At 52.6% G+C, this 16,951-nt stretch overlaps 5 protein-coding genes across 5 annotated transcripts; 3 read left to right on the top strand and 2 right to left on the bottom strand.

Moving 5' to 3' along the window:
* BO72DRAFT_453601 (putative phospholipase A2 (PlaA)) lies at nt 1-2,703 on the bottom strand. Its single transcript, XM_040946019.1, has one exon. It carries the CDS (start codon nt 2,542-2,544, stop codon nt 7-9), a length of 2,538 nt encoding a protein of 845 aa, XP_040795584.1. The 5' UTR covers nt 2,545-2,703; the 3' UTR covers nt 1-6.
* Nucleotides 2,704-2,874: 171 nt separating this feature from the next.
* On the top strand, nt 2,875-5,387 carry BO72DRAFT_532637 (EXO70 family protein). The gene is made up of 3 exons (XM_040950444.1): nt 2,875-3,486; nt 3,549-3,766; nt 3,826-5,387. The coding sequence occupies exons 1-3, from the start codon at nt 3,203-3,205 to the stop codon at nt 5,202-5,204; spliced, it is 1,881 nt and encodes a 626-aa protein (XP_040795583.1). The 5' UTR covers nt 2,875-3,202; the 3' UTR covers nt 5,205-5,387.
* A 281-nt stretch (nt 5,388-5,668) lies between these two features.
* On the top strand, nt 5,669-8,039 carry ade13 (adenylosuccinase ADE13). The gene is made up of 9 exons (XM_040946018.1): nt 5,669-5,787; nt 5,866-5,952; nt 6,048-6,775; nt 6,838-6,954; nt 7,012-7,084; nt 7,148-7,226; nt 7,286-7,292; nt 7,382-7,439; nt 7,509-8,039. Exons 1-9 carry the CDS (start codon nt 5,736-5,738, stop codon nt 7,757-7,759), a joined length of 1,452 nt encoding a protein of 483 aa, XP_040795582.1. The 5' UTR covers nt 5,669-5,735; the 3' UTR covers nt 7,760-8,039.
* A 1,101-nt stretch (nt 8,040-9,140) lies between these two features.
* Nucleotides 9,141-10,702, bottom strand: BO72DRAFT_501808 (uncharacterized protein; the record flags this gene model as incomplete). Its single annotated transcript, XM_040949014.1, has 5 exons — nt 9,141-9,167; nt 9,219-9,643; nt 9,718-10,064; nt 10,125-10,310; nt 10,401-10,702. The coding sequence occupies 5 exons, from the start codon at nt 10,700-10,702 to the stop codon at nt 9,141-9,143; spliced, it is 1,287 nt and encodes a 428-aa protein (XP_040795581.1).
* Nucleotides 10,703-14,468: 3,766 nt separating this feature from the next.
* On the top strand, nt 14,469-16,414 carry BO72DRAFT_314117 (PDK/BCKDK family protein kinase). The gene is made up of 4 exons (XM_040940539.1): nt 14,469-14,695; nt 14,799-14,947; nt 15,013-16,001; nt 16,065-16,414. Exons 1-4 carry the CDS (start codon nt 14,584-14,586, stop codon nt 16,126-16,128), a joined length of 1,314 nt encoding a protein of 437 aa, XP_040795580.1. The 5' UTR covers nt 14,469-14,583; the 3' UTR covers nt 16,129-16,414.
* The last annotated feature ends 537 nt before the right edge of the window (nt 16,415-16,951 follow it).

Below are 16,951 nucleotides of genomic sequence, written 5' to 3'. Positions count from 1 at the left end.
AAATCTCTAGATGGGAACAAACCCGGCCAGCCGCTGACGATGCTCCTGCTCCTCGCGCCGTAACCGGTCGGATTTCTTGCGCTCGTACACCGCCCGGACCACGCGCTTGACCTGGTCTTCGCCCTGGGCGAAGTTGGCCTTGGCCAGGCCGACGACGGAGTCGATCTGCTCAGGCGTGTAGACGAAGTTCCAGGTGGAGAGGAAGTCGTCGACGTCCGGGTTGATGGAGCCCGGGTACGGAGTGAGCGGCTTGGCGGGGTCGGAGACCTTTTTCGAGGTGGTGCTTTCCGAGTGGCGGGTCGGGGTGCGGGATGGGTTCAGCGCGGAGGAAGACGGGAGGTTCGGGGCGGATGGGTTGGGGAGGAGGGGGAAGTAGACGACGGCGATGCCTGCATCGGGTCGCATGAGGTGGAAGTCGGAGTCGGAGTGGTCGTTTTCGTTGTCGTCGTTGCTCGTGTGGCGGCGGGGCTGGAAGAGCCGTTTCGACGGCGGGGGCTCGCGATCGGAGACCATCTCTTGTTTTGTGCCGACCCAGACGTTGCAGTAGTCCAGGTCGGTGCTTTGGCTGGGCGTCGGGTTCGTGGCGGTGGGATCTTCGCCCTGCGTCATCCCCCGTAGGGTGTTATCCGATGGGGACGTTGAAGATGAAGAAGAAGAAGAGGGCGGGGAAGTCTTGTCTTTCGCGGCGTTCATCCTCTTGTTGATCTCATCCTCGGAGATGTTTTGCGGCTCGCGGAGAGTCTCCTCGGTGATCTTGGGTTCTTCGCTTTCGCGCGGCCAGCCGGCCCCGATCGGCCAGCCCTTGATGCCTCGTTGGCGAGCGTAGCCGTCTACGACGGAGAGCCAGTTCTCGCGCTTGATGTCGGCTGAGGCGTCGAAGGCAATGATCACGTCCACATCCCGACCAGGTCGGAGCAACGGGTAGATGGGGAGGTTGTTGCTCATGCCTGCATCCATGAGACGGAGATGCTTGCTCTGAAAGATCGAGTCGGGGCATGAAGCGGGCAAGAGGTCCTTCATTCCTAGGACGTAGTTCGGGATCGCGGCTGGGTCAATAGGGTGGACCCGGATCAGGTCCTTCGTCTTGCCCTGAATCAAGGAATCGATGCCGCCGAATCCAGTAATGCCCCTCACCACGGGTCGGATCTCTTTGTAATAGTGAGATAGAGTGGCACAGAAAGCGCTACCCCAGATACCCATGAGACCCGGCACGCGGAGTTCGGGGATGGGGGATATTTGTTCACGCTTGACGTTGGCTCCACCGTAGAAGTGTCTTCCCAATGCCCAGGTCGGTATGCCGGCACCGAGTTCCTCGCAGAAGAACTCGTACGGCGTGAACTCGAACCATTGGAACCAAGCTTCGTTTTTCGATTCTTTGATGACATCCTCAGGCTTGGCCTGTTTGCCGTCTTCATTCTTGATCTCGACTGTGGGGATCTCATGGCGGACGGCAGTGTAGATAGGAAGTGGGTGCGCTCCATTGGTGAGATTGTACCTTTGATTGGAGAGCTTAAGATCTCGATCACAAACCCCCAATTCGCCTTTGGGTACTAACAATCTTGCAGCCAATAGCATGCCGTATATGTCGACCAGACCGAAGTCGGCGCCGGGATCGCCCTTCAGCTTCTCGACCAATCCGCTCAGCAGATATTTGTTGGTGGGTGCGGTAGTGAGCAGCTTAAGTGCTGCCGGAGGAAACGCTAAGTGGATTCCCAGCCTATTTTTCAGGTGATCGACCTGCTTGTTGAAGTTACGCCCCGTGATAGACGAATGGTACAATGTTTGTAGCCAGCAGCTTCCGCTCACTCCTGCGGTGTAGGTCACGCAGTCCCAGAGCCCGGCTTCTTGGGCCGCGAGATACGAGCCTGTGCCGGCGACAAGCGCACGTAGACCTCCCCCGGAGCCACACATCGCTATGGTAGGGACATCGTCGGGATGAATATCCTCTTCGTTGATGTTGAGATAGGACGCAAGGGCTGTCACGGCGTACTTTCGTCGTCTTTCCCTGTACACCAGTTCCTCATCACACAGAGTATCCCCGACCCGGACTCTTGCCTTTCGTAGAATCTCAGGGTTGATGTCCGGATCATGAGCTTCCTTCCAGATCTCGTCGGCAAGGGAACCAGGGGCCATTGATAGTTCCCGCTGGAGCTTCTGCACCGATGCAGGTAGCAAGCGGGTCCAATCGGGAATAATGTAATTTTTGAGGTTCTCTAGCTCAATCCAGTCCGGGGTGCCCACTGATAGCTTGACGCCCTCGAACTTCCCCAAGATATTGGTCCAAATCGACCCCGCATCGTCATGATGCGCGTCTTGTCTCGAGCCATGCCCTGGCAAGTAGTCGCTGAGTGAGGTCTTTTTCGAATCTTTGTCCGCGAAGACGGAAGAAGTGGTAGAAAAGAGGGCTCTCGGCTCGGCCTGCAGCAGCAGTTGCTTATTTGGGAGGTATCGACCACCGGCGACGTAGAGTACCCCGCCGCCCAGGGCAATTAGAAAGGTAGGAGGAATTGTCCAATGCAAGCGCGATGCTTTCGCAGCACCCATGGTGAGATGGGTACTCCGTAGGATGAGAGGAGCAGTGGCGGGCAGCATGCAATGGTGAAGTCCATAACGGAGGAGGGGGAAAAGTTGAGTCCAGACCGCGACGATCAGGTACTACTTAAACAAATTCCAAGTTCCGTTCTTCATTCCGTCGGATTCGAGCTGGTCGGAAGGAAGTGTAGCCATTTCCATTACATCATATCATGTGATGCATCAATGTTGGGCTTCAGCCAAAGTCCGGTACGCAAGACGGGCCGAAAATACCATATCGAGGCAAGCGCGCATTGCGGAGTCACGCAGCAAAGCAAAGCAAAGCAAGCAAATGCGCCCGGTGTCCGTCCGGGGCAGACGAAGAAGGGGACCTACTCGGAGCCTCTTACTCAACGCTTGGAGGTAACTATATTAAACCAACTGTCATGCTTGTTTCATGAGGCCAGGTGCCTCGTTGGTCAGCTCTTGATTCTGACGTGTCGCCTACTCATCTAATTTCATCTAATTTCTTCCCCTTAATTAGTCGTATCTTGTTGTCCCGTATCGCATTATCGCATTGAATGAGCGAGGAATGACGTCTCTCCGTTCTTGCATGGTCGATTTTATTTACGAATAATCCCTGATTGTCTGATGTTAACGGTGGGACCGGCCGATCGAGTCTTCCTTCGCCATGGTCGCCCCAAGGAACGCCGCATACGCCGAGGAGAGTGCAGAGGTTGAGGTTCTCTACGCCAACCTTGAGAAGCTGAAGCTCCTCACCAAGAAAATCCAGGGCTCCTTGGTGCGTCTTGAGACCGGCGGAAACGTGGTCAAGCATGCCATCGGCCCTATCTACAGTAATACCCAATCCCTCCAGATCACAAACAGCAACATTGAAAAGGTCAATGAAGCTATTGAGCGCCTGCGCCAACCCCTCAACGCCAAGGGTCAAGAGGAAGGCATTATCCGTTCTGAGTATGCATCCTCCAGTAACACCACTGCCACCGACTTTCTTCAATCTTGCTGACCCCCTAAAGCCCTCAGAGTGTCGGAGTATCGCAATATCTTTCGGCTGTGAGACGTGTAGAAAAGGCGCTCGCGGACTTGAACTCTACCAATCTGCGATCCAACCAGAAAGCAATCACGGACTTCAACTCTTTACTGAGCCTCGGCAATTCGCAGCTTCAAGACTTGCTCCGCAGCCGGCTAGGCGAAAATGTCGGTGCCATCGAGCCATTACACTACTTAACCAAAGGTATGCAGCCATCTGACATCCCCAATTAATGAAAGAAGGCTGACATTCACTACGTGTAGAGCTCCCGTTCCCCTCACTTCCCGACGACGTCCTCACCGAATTAGGACCCGTGTGCGCCACTATTGCCTCTGCAGCAAGCTATGGGCCTCAACGAGATGGCGGGAATCCCGCGCTCAAGATATACTCCGATTTACGAGGACCATATATTACGGCGAGTTTGCAGAACCTTGCTATAGCGTCATTGAATACCGTCAAGCGAAGAGCTGCGGACGGCCCTTACCGACAAGGCACAAATGGCATCGGCATCTACTCCAATGCCTTGGAGAGCTTCATCTACACGGAACATGATATGATAGTGAGGATATTCACTGGGGGAGAGCGTGGTTTGGCTCTGCAAGCGACGTGTCGCTCGGCCTTGACTGAGTACTCGCAGACACTTCGTGAGCTCAATCACTACATCCGATCCAACCTAATGACGGACTGTTTTCTGGCTTTCGAGATTATAGAAATCGTTACTGCGATGTCTTATCGCGTCGATTCAAAGACAGGAGAACTTAAGAGCTTGTTTATCGAGGCGCTGCGGCCTGTGCGTGAAACAGCCAAATCATCCCTCTCGGAGCTCCTCGAAGAAACGAAGCGCAAGGCCGCAAGTATATCTATGCTGCCCCCGGATGGCGGATCAGTGCCTCTTGTGGGTGAGGTGATGAGCTCTCTGGCCACGTTAACTGGATACTCCGGACCCCTGGCATCGATCCTGACCTCTTTGGGTGATGGAAACTGGCATTCGACCGCCAACGCAGCCACTACGCCCTTGGATGTCAGTCCAGACAGTTCGACCCTGTTGTCGCATTTCATTCTTGATATGATCGAAGCCCTAATGATCGCGCTTGAGGCACGAGGTCGAGCACTTCATCGCTCCAAGGCAGTACAGGGAGTGTTTCTGTCAAACGTCTTTTGCACCGTGGACCGCTCTATCAGGTCGAGCCCAGAGCTAGCCAAATATCTTGGCTCTGGAGACAGCATTGCACGGATTGACTCCTTCCGGAAACGGGCGACATCGACATATCTTGATGCTTGGAAGGAGACGTCTCACTACCTTCTCGATGTGCAGTACACCTCCCGTGGTTCCGGTCGGCCAACGTCCGGAGGGGTGGTTGATTCCAGCGCCATTGTTAAATCGCTGTCGTCCAAAGATAAGGACGCGATCAAAGACAAATTCAAGGCATTCAACGCCAGTTTCGAAGATCTGGTGACTCGCCACAAGGCTCTTTACATGGAACGCGAGGTGCGCGGGGTTCTCGCTCGGGAGGTGCAGGCAGTCCTGGAGCCTCTCTACGCGCGGTTTTGGGATCGTTACCATGAGATCGACAAGGGCAGAGGCAAGTATGTCAAATTCGACAAAGCAAGTCTCTCTGCGCAGTTGGCGGCGTTGGGATGAATGCGGGCCAAACCCGCAACAAGCACTGTGGGGTCCGCCGTACCGAATGCAGGAGGTTGGTCGTGTTGATCATTTGCCCTTTGGTGGATGGGTGGGAATAAACGAGGGCCAATTGGCGGATATAGGTTTCTTCTCGTAATGTTTTATTCTAACTAGAATATTTTTTATAGTATATTATTCTTGGTAACCACCATTGACTACTACTGTACAACTGTAGGGCATACTACTCCGTTCTCCGTAGGCAGTAATACTTGAAGTTCACCAGTCGCAGTGGACGCATTAGGAAAGATCGGAAAATCGAAAGTCGAAAAGGGGTCGTGCGTTTTTCCCCCACGTCGGGACCGTCCGTCATGTGATGATTAGCCCCTCCAGATGATAACGTGACTGATAAGCGGAGACCCCGCTAAGAGTCATCCAGCCCGCTGTAAATTTTCCTGGCTCTACGCACACTTCTCGACTCCATCCACTCTGTTTCCTCCATTTCTGCCTTTCAATTCCTGTGGAAATCCCTCCAATCCCGTTTCATACAGGATGTCTTCCAGCAACGATGTCTACCAGACCCCTCTCAACTCGCGTTATGCGAGTAAGTTCCTCCTGACACCTCCTTGACGATATCTGCCAGCCGGAGCGATATCGGACTAATTGTTGTTCGGGTGTTCAGGCAATGAGATGAAGTATCTCTTCTCTCCCCGGAACCGCTTCTCTACCTGGAGACAGCTGTGGTTGTGGCTTGCTGAGTCGGAAAAAGGTGATTATCCTTTGTCGCTGTGCAACAGCTCTTTCTTTCCATCTCCATATCGCAGTCTGCGAGCTGCCGACTAATCAGACGGCCCCTTCTCCCAGAACTCGGTTTGGCTATCTCCGATGAGGCGATTGAGCAGATGAAGGCTCACCTGGTCATCCAGGATGACGAGTTCAAGGTTGCCGCAGAGGAGGAGAAGCGTCGGAGACACGACGTCATGGCCCACGTTCACGCCTACGGCCAGGTCGCCCCCGCTGCCGCGGGTATCATCCACTGGGGTGCCACCTCGTGCTACTGCACGGACAACGCCGATCTGATCTTCCTCCGCGACGGTCTCGATATCTTGATCCCTAAGCTTGCCGTTGTCATTGACAAGCTGTCTGCCTTCGCCAAGCAGTACAAGGATCTGCCCTGCCTGGGTTTCACCCACGGCCAGCCCGCTCAGCTGGTCACCGTCGGCAAGAGAGCTTGCTTGTGGATCCAGGACTTGCTCATGGATCTGCGCAACCTCGAGAGAGCCCGCGATGATCTGCGCTTCCGCGGTGTGAAGGGTACTACCGGTACTCAGGCCTCTTTCCTCCAGATCTTCAACGGCGACCACGACAAGGTCGAGCAGTTGGACGAGCTGGTCACCAAGAAAGCCGGTTTCGACTCTGCTTTCATCATCTCCAGTCAGACTTACTCCCGTAAGATCGATGTCGATGTGGGCAATGCCCTCGGCTCCTTCGGTGCCACTTGCGAGCGCATTGGTATCGACATCCGCCACTTGGCCATGCTCAAGGAGGTCGAGGAGCCCTTCGAGAAGGACCAGATTGGCAGCAGTGCCATGGTGAGTTGCATTCTCTGACAACAAGCTACGGAATAAAGGCTAACGGGATTGTTCCTTCACAGGCCTACAAGCGTAACCCCATGCGTTCCGAGCGTCTGTGCTCCCTCGGAAGACACCTTCAGAACCTCCCCAAGGACGGCTTGGATACCTACTCTGCCCAGTGGTTTGAGCGCTCGCTGGTGAGATACTTTCCGCCTATTTGTTAGCCATGAAACCATCTGACAATCAGCAAACAGGACGACAGCGCCATCCGCCGTATCAGCATTCCCGAGCTCTACCTCTCCGCTGACGCTTGTCTCATCCTCCTGAGTAAGTGGCGACGATGCCAGCTCTAACACTAGAATTCAATCGCTAACCAGCCCATCATCGCAGACAACGTCACCTCCGGCTTCGTCGTTTACCCCGAAGTCATCAAGCGCCGTGTCAACGACGAGCTTCCTTTCATGGCCACGTATGTCCCCCAATTATTACCCCTAGAAGATGAGTCCCAGCCACTAACCAACCCAACAGTGAGAACGTAAGCCTCACCCCGCGAAAACAATCTTTCCTTCACCACAACTCCCCTCTTCAATAAAAAAAAAAGAAAAAAAAACTGACCACCACTAGATCATCATGGCCTGCGTGAAGAAGGGTCTTTCCCGCCAGGACGCCCACGAGGAAATCCGTATGTCTTATGAAGCACATCAATGTCCCACTCTATTCCATCCTTCTAACCACAATCCCCAAAATGCAGGCGTCCTCTCCCATCAAGCCGCCGATAACGTCAAGAAGCACGGCAAGGACAACGACCTCCTCGACCGCGTCCGCCGCACCGCCTTCTTCGCCCCGATCCTGGACGAGCTCGACCAGCTGCTCGACCCCAGCACCTTCGTCGGCCGCGCCCCGCAGCAGGTCGAGAAGTTCACCTCCACCGAGGTCAAGAAGGCCCTCCAGCCCTACGAGGCCTCCCTCGCCTCGGCCGAGACGGCCGCTCTGTATGTATAGACACAAACTTTCAAGCCCTGGTAATTAGTCCCGTATGGGCTGTGGGAGACGAAGAAATGTCAAAAAAGTCTTTTCAAGAGGGACAGAAGGGGGAGAAAAGTAGATGCGATAGCCAGATCAGTTTAGGTGGGATTTCGCGATTTCGGGAAGAAAAAGTGTCCGGGTGTAGCAGAACCGAATCCGGGGTGCGTTTTTGGTTGTTGTTGTTGTTGTTGTTGTATGATTGCAAACGGGTCTTGTATATACGGTATATGGCTTTAATTGATGATAGCAATCGATTCATACTCTATGGAGTTCAGAAGGGATTGTAGTCCGTCTGGATTAGTGGAGAGAACATGACCGACCCATTCTTGTCTATTGCTGAGATGACCGACCGGGAGCCGAGATGTATGTCTCGGAGACAGAAGAACGAAATAAGGTGGGATAGAGTTTTGACAGTAAGGCCGCAGTGCAGGGGGCCAATTGAGTTGGGCACTGGCCATGAGTCCGAAAGGCTAGAGTCAATCCCGTCTAAGAGCCGCGGGCTCGGCCCTTGTGTGACTTCCCCAAAGAGGGATCCACGGCTGAGTGGTGCCTGCGGGCCTCAGGCCCCTGACCCCAAGTCCGGGCCTTCAGCACAGACGAGCATATACAGTATGTTAAAGTACGGGCTGTGAGTGATTTTACTTGCAAGTCATAATGTCATGATCTATCTCTAAATTCTTATCCGCCTACAAACTCGAAACTCGAAACTCGAAACTCGAAACTCGAAACACGAAACACGAAACACGAAACACGAAACACGAAACACGAAACACGAAACACGAAACACGAAACACGAAACACGAAACACGAAACACAATATAACAAACAAAAATGAAGGGGGAAAAACAAAGCAAGAAGATAAGAGATGAACCGAAAAAACACACGTACACACGAGGTGGAGCATGAGCACATGAGACTTTTTTACCCCTGCGTAAGAGAAATAGGAGACGAGATGGCCCCGAGTATGATAAGCGGATAGAGAAATCAGGGCAGCGGATGCAATGCCCCCTGAGTAATATGTGCTAGAATGGAGAAAGACGGAGAAGGGGGGAAGGGGAGAAGGGTCGGTAGGCTGGAGATCTTGGTTCGACATGTTTGTTTCATTTACTATTACAGAGAAGGGTTATGTTAGTTTAGATGAGCCTAGTGGTACATCGAGCAGCCAAGAAAGGTAGTGGGGAATGTGGTGAGACAGTAACGAGCATGATAGAGATGATAGGAAACGCACCATGCCACACTCAAACGATATGGTTCTTATTTTCATACAATGTCGTCCTTGTCAAGTACTTTGCAGGTAGTTGTTTCTCCTAGTCGTATCAGGGCCATGAATGTTGGCCTCAAATGAAAGTTGTTTCTCTTAGAAGGTTGAAAGCCAGTTGATGATCTGTACATATTAGATCGAGAAGCGAATGAGAGGAAAAAGATGGTAACGTACCATCATCGCTTGCACCAGAGCGACTTGCTCACCGTAGTGCTTTCCGTCCCAACTCTCGGCCTGCAGCGTCGCATTATACAATCCCAGGGCATCCATGCCTCGGGCACGGGCTTCCTTGATAGTGTCTTGCGAATACTGCCAGCTGGAAGCGTGGATGTTGTCCCTAGCGTCCTTCCGGAGGCCAGGGGCGGTGGGACCGAGCCAAAGGAAAGGGGTGTTTTGTTTGGTCGCCTTGGCCATGGAGAGCCATTCATCCATGCTCTTCTGGGCTGCCGGTAGAGAGTATGATGTCGAAAGCGAGAGGCTCAAGATCACGGGGACGGGCTTTCTTCGGTCCGCGGCTCTTCCTGTCAGGCGGCGGAAGTGGTCGCGGGCACTCTTGGAGGCCGTGGAACCATCGGTGGAGAGGAAAGCATGAGATGCACCTTAATTCAACCTAGAGGTCAATTTCCGACCCTTAAAGAGAGCTTCGGCATGATATAACCACCGGGTCACTCACGGGAGGGGCACGAGTATGGGGCCCGGAAGGCGGGGCCACCGCTTTGTGCATCAACTTGGTCACTCGAGGTAATACGCATGGATAGACACGCTGCTTGGGTGAATTGGGACTCGCATCGACATCTCTGGCTCAAGTCCTTGTCCATTTCCCAGTCTCTAAGAGAGCCGGTCGCGAGATTCTGCCGCAGAAGGATGTTGAACCCCGCATAGGCGTCGGCTAGGGCATCATCTCCCACAAAGACAATCCCATCGAATCTCTGCAGGATTTCACACACTTCAGAGCTGGAGTACCAACGATAGGCACAATCTGGACGGCGAGTCAGCCGGAGGGTCACGAAGGGTTGGTTGCTGTCTGAGCGGATTTCTCGGCAAAGTGCCCGACAGCGGGGCCACAGTAAATCTTGTCACTTGCCTTGGGAGGTGTACGCAGCATCGAACCCATGACGACCACCATTGCTCATGGCACTTAGCAGTTCATCTCGGGTTGAGCAGTACGCTGGGTTGGATGCTCGTCCATCGCCGGTTGACGGGGTGTTGTAGAGGGACAATGAAGAGATGCCGCACTCACGTCGGCCCACATAATGAGCCAGTAAACTATGTATCAAAGCGGGCTGAATAAGTAACTCTGGCCACTGACTGACTCGCGGGAGGCAAAGGTTTAGGGACGGCAGGGCCCGAACTTACTCGGTTTGAGATTCATGGCGAATGGGGCCCTTCTGCGAAGGGGTGAAAGGCAAATAGAAGATGTCTCGGATGAGCCAGACAATATAGAAGACGCCCAACACCCACAGACAAGCCATCAATTTGTATGTGGAGGATCGCCAGGTGACTCTACGAATCAACCTTCGTCCGTTGGGTCCCTCGATCGGACCCCGTCGTGGTGGAGCATTGTTCTGTTGCGTTCCAGAGAATGGATAGGCAAACGCCTCGTTCATCGCGGATGATAAGCCCATTGGTTCGCTATGGGAAGCACGGCGACGAGACATATTGGGGAGGGGAAACAGGGTTTTTCTTTACATGCACTTGCAGCTGGGGAGGGATGGTAGTACAAGAAGAGGAGGGTTTAGGGAAGATGCATCTGCTGGGAAGGACAACAACTTTCTGGGGGGTTCCGTTTGCTTTAGGGTAACGAAAGTCTGCGTGGCAAGACAGAGACCGAGCAGAGCAGAGAGGCCCGCAGTAGAAGGAGATGAGCCCCGCCAAACAGCCCGAGGGGTATCCGGAAGGAGGGGTGAGGTTGATAGTAAAAGTACTGGAGACGAATCCAGGCGCGGCACAGAATGACGGCGATGCTGATGAGACCTGAGACCAGAGAGGGGCACAGAACGGCCAGGACGTCAGGCGCCTGTCCTTTCGTCGTCCTCTTCCTTTATTGTGGCTTTTTGTTTCCGTAACTCTCACTGTCACCGTGACTCTTTTTCTCCTGGCCTGGTGTTCTCTGCCTCTGTTCTGTCTTGCTTCCTGGCCTTTGGGTGTTTCTGTCCCTCGAGGGCTGCCTGCTAGATAGTCGACGCACTCGACTGTCCCACGTGCAATTTCCTTGCCCTCTACACTCGCAGAGTTGCAATTCCTTTGGGGGTCTCTCCAGTGTTCACTTTGCCCCTGCGAATTAACCAATACGAAGCCTCCAAGGTCTTAGGCCACAGGCACGCACAGTGGATGAACCGGGCAGAAATCGGCTTAAAAAGGAAAGATAGTAGTAATCATGGGAGGGGCTAATAGACTGGATCCGAGCCAGTTATGGGCTGAATTGCGGCATCAATGGTAGCATGGACGCGGAAAAGGCAATGCTGGAGAAGTTGCGGATCCTCCCTATCGGGTCTTTGCTGATGATCAGTGAGTGCACGACCCAATTTCAAAATAGAGGTACAACATTAACAATCAGAATTGAAAACAACTAGGAAATCAAGACAACTTTTTGAAGGGAGATGGTGGGTTAAAAGGAGATGGTCCAAGCGAATTCTAAAGATTAAAGTCGAGGAGCAGTAGAAAATGAAAAAAGATAAAAATTAAAAAAAAAAATACTAGAAAAAAATACCAATGAAAAAAAAGAGGGTTCGATGTCGTGCGGCGCACTTTTGTATCATAGCCCACCCCATTTTTTTTCAAGTCTAAGAAGACAAGACGCCCACAAGGCCGTCAAAATATGAAATGAACAACTAAAGTGGAAAATGAAAGGGAAAACAGTCTAGGAAAAGATCCTCTGCAAGTCAACGAACTGGTCGATGGGTCTCTCGATCCGTCCGCGTCCACAAAACGGGCTAACTTATAATAACGGTGAATAATAATAAATCCAATCCACCCACACACAAACAAACGGGCGCCTCGGAGTAAGAAATTGATCCGGCATATCAAAGGAGCCTCTCACTTACCTTGTATAAACAGTACAATCAGCCGGATGAGCGAAGTGCTCTGGGGGGTAGGCAGATCTGTTAAAGCAGTAGAGCTTAGACAGTCGCGAGAAGTTTTGCGACAAGATCGGATGTCGAGGCCAGGTAGAGATTAAGAAGTTAAAGGAGAGCGCTGCTTTTGGTGCTCCTTTTTTGTTCGAGGGACCGAACAGTCAGTCCACCGCACGGTGCGGTGACAGCCACTTAAATGATCTGGCGGAATACTCTCAACGGACAATTGGTATTCTGGTTGGTGGGCCAGACAGGTGTCAAAAAGTTAACGAGACCTAACGAGACTCCACTATCAAGAAAAAGTTTCAGAGGGACGAAAGACGAAGAATCATAGTCTCTCTCGACGTTCAGCTGTAGTTAAATGATGTCGTTCGGGGAGTGACAAGGTCTAGAGTCGGTCCTTGTCAGACCCATGCTAAGGGGTGGTGGGCGAGGATCAAGAGATCGCAGGGTTCCCTTTCGTGGCCCTGCTCGGTACAGGGACTTTTGTTCGACGGATCTAAGGCATCACTGCCAGCGTCGTCGAGCATGACGACGATATGATGAACAAGACCCAGCCTGAATGGAGCATGAGAGGTGTGGTTGGGCATCGCTTCAATCCTTTTTCTTTTCTTTTTCTCTCCAGCCCTATGCGACAGACGGTGATGTCGTGGTATACCTACTTACAGTACCTCAAATGCTGGTCCTATCATCATTATTAAGACCAAGGCTAAGCGTAATTGGGCCCAGTGGGTGTCCTGAGCACTAAGTAGAGAGGAAAAGCTGTCCACGGTGATCACCGTTGCCGCGGCCGTTGTTTAAATAAATCTCTCGCTTGTTTCTCATTGCTTTTTCTTCCCGTTTCATCTCGACCATCCGAGGGAAGGACGAATTTGTCTGTCCTCGCGTGACGAGTTATCGGTGAGACCTCATCGCGCTGATTACCAAGCATAGCGAATCCAGTGCCGAATATACAGACCATTGACATTTTTATCGGTAGCGATTTACAGCTATGGAGAATACGCGAGACTACGGTCAAGCAACCGTCGTTCCCTTCCTTAGGGGTTCCAGATCGAGCGGGATGCTTCAGTCCACGGCAAATGTTCGACCGGGATTCTAGATGGTTGCTATTTGTATCGGGAGCATGTGAGTCACTGAGCGGTGAGTTGGGAGGCGACCAGGGGGGTTCTGGGGGGGGGAAGGGGGTAAATGTGAAACCGGCCGGTAGTGGTGACATTTTCGTACTTAGAATCCGGGGAGACACGAGATGTACACAAGCTTGTCTCGAACCTTAAAGAACCGCGGGTAGCAAGCACGACAACCCCGGACGCAAGAAACCTAATCAGGTACCTCGACGGAGTGTGACGGAGGAGAACCAGTGACCAGGGACGCGGATTGGGATGAATTGCTTCGAAGAGACATTCGGGTGGACAATTCAGAGTGCACAAGTCTTACCCCGAGAGTCAGGCGGCTGACCAGTCGGAGTATCTGCGTCGTGCCGCGTCGAACCATCCTCGGGCGAAGGGGAGATCCGGGACGTTGTAACGTGCAGCTCATTTGCACCGGTAATTCCTCCGTGCTCAGTGGCAGGTCTTGGCGGTGGACGATTGTGGTGTGGTGAGGAAAGCAAAGTCAATAAATAGCAGCTAGCTTGGTAGCTGGAGTGACAGACATGGTCTGATCATGAGCAGCTTACCTGAATGAGAAGTAGTCAGCGCATAGGAACAAGTCGAGTGTAAAGTGTAAAGTGTAAAGTGCATTCACTCACTCACTGAGTAGTGAGAGTACGGACGGAGTACTCCAATACTTGCTGTACGGATCGGCTGATTATTGCCTGCGAGGAACTTAGTCAGGACGGTACAAACTGCTTCCTCGGCCCATCACGGGATTGGAAGCGGTCTTTTCCCCCCACCATGGCACGTGACCGTCTTCCCCCGGGAATCGCAGAGAGTCTCCGCAACTTGGAACAACTTTCCCCAAAGGAGTCATTCGCTGCTGCTGCTGCTGCTGGTTGTCCAGCCCAGTCCGCGTCCAGAGCTTACTTACTTCCCTCTGCCCGCATCTTTCCTTTCCCACTCTCTCTTCCTCTCTCTTTTCCCCTCCCTCCATCTTTCCTCTTCTTCTCTTTCCTTCTTCCCCCTTTCCCCAGACTGCTCGTGTGCTCACCTATAACCATCTATATCTTCAAAAAAGTTTCAGTTTTTTTTCCATTGGGTTCTTGTGTCCGTCAATCCCGAGTCACCTTCCCACCCTGAGATCCCACTCCGGGGCCTCTTACCGCCCGCCGTTCCGGAGCTCGCCTGCGAGACGGAGGGGACTACCCCAACCTCGGTAGTTCTCCTTACAGCCTTCTGCATTCGTCCCAACTTTGATTTTACTGACATTCATTTCTCCTGCCTAGCTGTTGACTTGCGAGAGTTTGTTCCTCATCACATTGGTTTTGACCAGCGCAATTCCAGGCCGTCCGGCCTGATACCCTCAACATCATGTGGAAGCCGTCGGAGAGACTGATGGACACCATCAGACACTATGCCAGCTTCCCAGCGACCGGCGTCTCTCTCCGACAAATGGTTCAATTTGGAGACAGACCATCAGTTGGTATGTGTTGATATGCTTGCGCATCCTGAGATACTTCTTCATCCACATGACGCCGGGGAGATGACCGACATCGGCTAATCTCGTGATTGCTACCCGCATACAGGCACTCTGTTCCGAGCGTCACAATTCCTCTCAGAAGAACTACCCATTCGTCTCGCCCATCGTGTCCAGGATCTTGGAGAACTTCCCGATGGACTCAGTGAAATGCCCTCGATCAAAAAAGTCCAAGATTGGTACGCACAATCGTTCGAGGTATGACTCACCCACCGCCCGCCCGGGGTTATGTCCGCCGGAGTTGTCGCTGACGTCCCCGGCAGGAAATCATTACGCTGCCGCGACCCACCCTCACCCAGGAAGTCAAGGCCCGCCTGCTGCGCCCGGGAAAGCTTAACGGCGGGACCTCGAGGATCCTCTCGGAAGTCACACAGAACCCCAGCATTCGCGAAGGACAGTATCGATCCTCCCCGTCCTCTACGTCAAACGGCAATGGAAATGGCAAGGCTGCGGCCTCTCGAAGATATTATGCACCATCCGACGATCAAGGAAATTGGCCACCGGAGCTGAACGACTACAACGAGCGATTTTCACAGACACTCAAGGAAATCAAGCGAAGACACGACAGCGTCGTGACTACTGTGGCCCAGGGTATTCTCGAGTGGAAACGGAAGCGTCAGCGCCTGCAAATCGACTCGACAGTTCAATCCTTCCTCGATCGCTTTTATATGTCAAGGATCGGCATACGAATGTTGATTGGGCAGCATATCGCATTGACTGAACAGACTCACGTAAAACATCCACACTACGTCGGAATAATCTGTACCAAGACAAATGTGCGGGAGATAGCCCTCGAGGCGATCGAAAACGCCCGTTTCGTCTGCCAGGATTATTACGGATTGTTCGACGCCCCCAAGGTGCAGCTTGTGTGCAAAGAGGACCTGAACTTTATGTATGTGCCAGGACATCTGTCGCACATGCTCTTCGAGACCCTGAAGAACTCCTTGCGTGCGGTGGTGGAGGCCAATGGTGTGGACAAGGACAACTTCCCCGTCACCAAGGTCATCATCGCGGAAGGAAAGGAAGATATCACAATCAAGATTTCCGACGAAGGTGGTGGCATTCCTCGGTCTGCCATTCCCCTGGTTTGGACGTATATGTACACTACCGTGGAGCAAACCCCAAGTCTGGACCCGGATTTCGACAAGAGCGACTTCAAGGCTCCCATGGCCGGGTTTGGCTACGGTCTTCCGATCAGTCGTTTGTATGCTCGGTACTTTGGCGGTGATCTGAAGTTGATCAGCATGGAGGGGTGAGTAGCGAGCCTTCCTGGCAGGAAATACAAGAAGCACGATGACTGACACCTCTCACGCAGATACGGGACGGATGTCTACCTCCACCTGAATCGACTCTCTTCGAGCTCGGAACCCCTGCAATGACAATTACCAGTCATGAGGGATGGTCGTGTCCGGTTCTCTACTTCCCACAGACTGCATCCTTTCTACTCGGAACCGGATCCATCACCATCACCATCCCAAGGATTGACGCCTATGAACATCGAACGTGCCCGTGCGCGGATGCGCACGCGGGAAGTCTCCGAGCGAAAGCAAGTAGGCGATGCGGCGAGTCTGCTGAACGCTGAAAAGCGCAGATAAGCGACTTCTTGTCTACCACATGAACTCCTTACGATGGATCCTTTCATTCAGCCGTGTGCGCTGCGCGGGAACCAGACACCATGATTTTGGACTCACAGTCTGCTACTGAGCGGACTGTTGGCATTGCTTGAATTGGATAGGCCATACACAGCCAAAGGAATGATTGAGATGAAAAGCGAAAAGGAACCAAAAAAAAATAATCGCAATTGGAGATTGAGATATCTTATGCCAACCCGCACAGAGATGAAGGGTTGCACTTATCACGCCGTCAAGGGAAAAGAAGAAACGGTTTTGATCTACTTAGATACCCCCCCTTGCCATGTTTGGAAAGTAGCCGGATTGTGGGTATACTTTAGATGATGGTGTCAGCCACCACCACCATCCTTTTTTTTGTGTCTGTCTTGTTTAGCTCTGGGCTTGATTCTGCTTATATTCTGTGTTGCCATCGCGTGTATAGTACTTTTTATGGATTGATGGAAATCACGGGATACGGGTTTTGTTTTAACGGCCAGCCAATGTATATGAGGCACTTTCTTACTGGTACTGTCCTTTGGGGCGAATCGGAAAAGGAGATCTTTCGACATGCGTCTTTTCCTTGAGACTTGTC

Source organism: Aspergillus fijiensis, assembly GCF_003184825.1.
Source record: "Aspergillus fijiensis CBS 313.89 unplaced genomic scaffold BO72scaffold_97, whole genome shotgun sequence".
In the NCBI taxonomy this organism is placed as follows: Eukaryota; Fungi; Ascomycota; class Eurotiomycetes; order Eurotiales; family Aspergillaceae; genus Aspergillus; species Aspergillus fijiensis.
The sequence above is the reverse complement of the archived record's forward strand: the minus strand, read 5'-3'. Positions and strand labels throughout refer to the sequence as shown.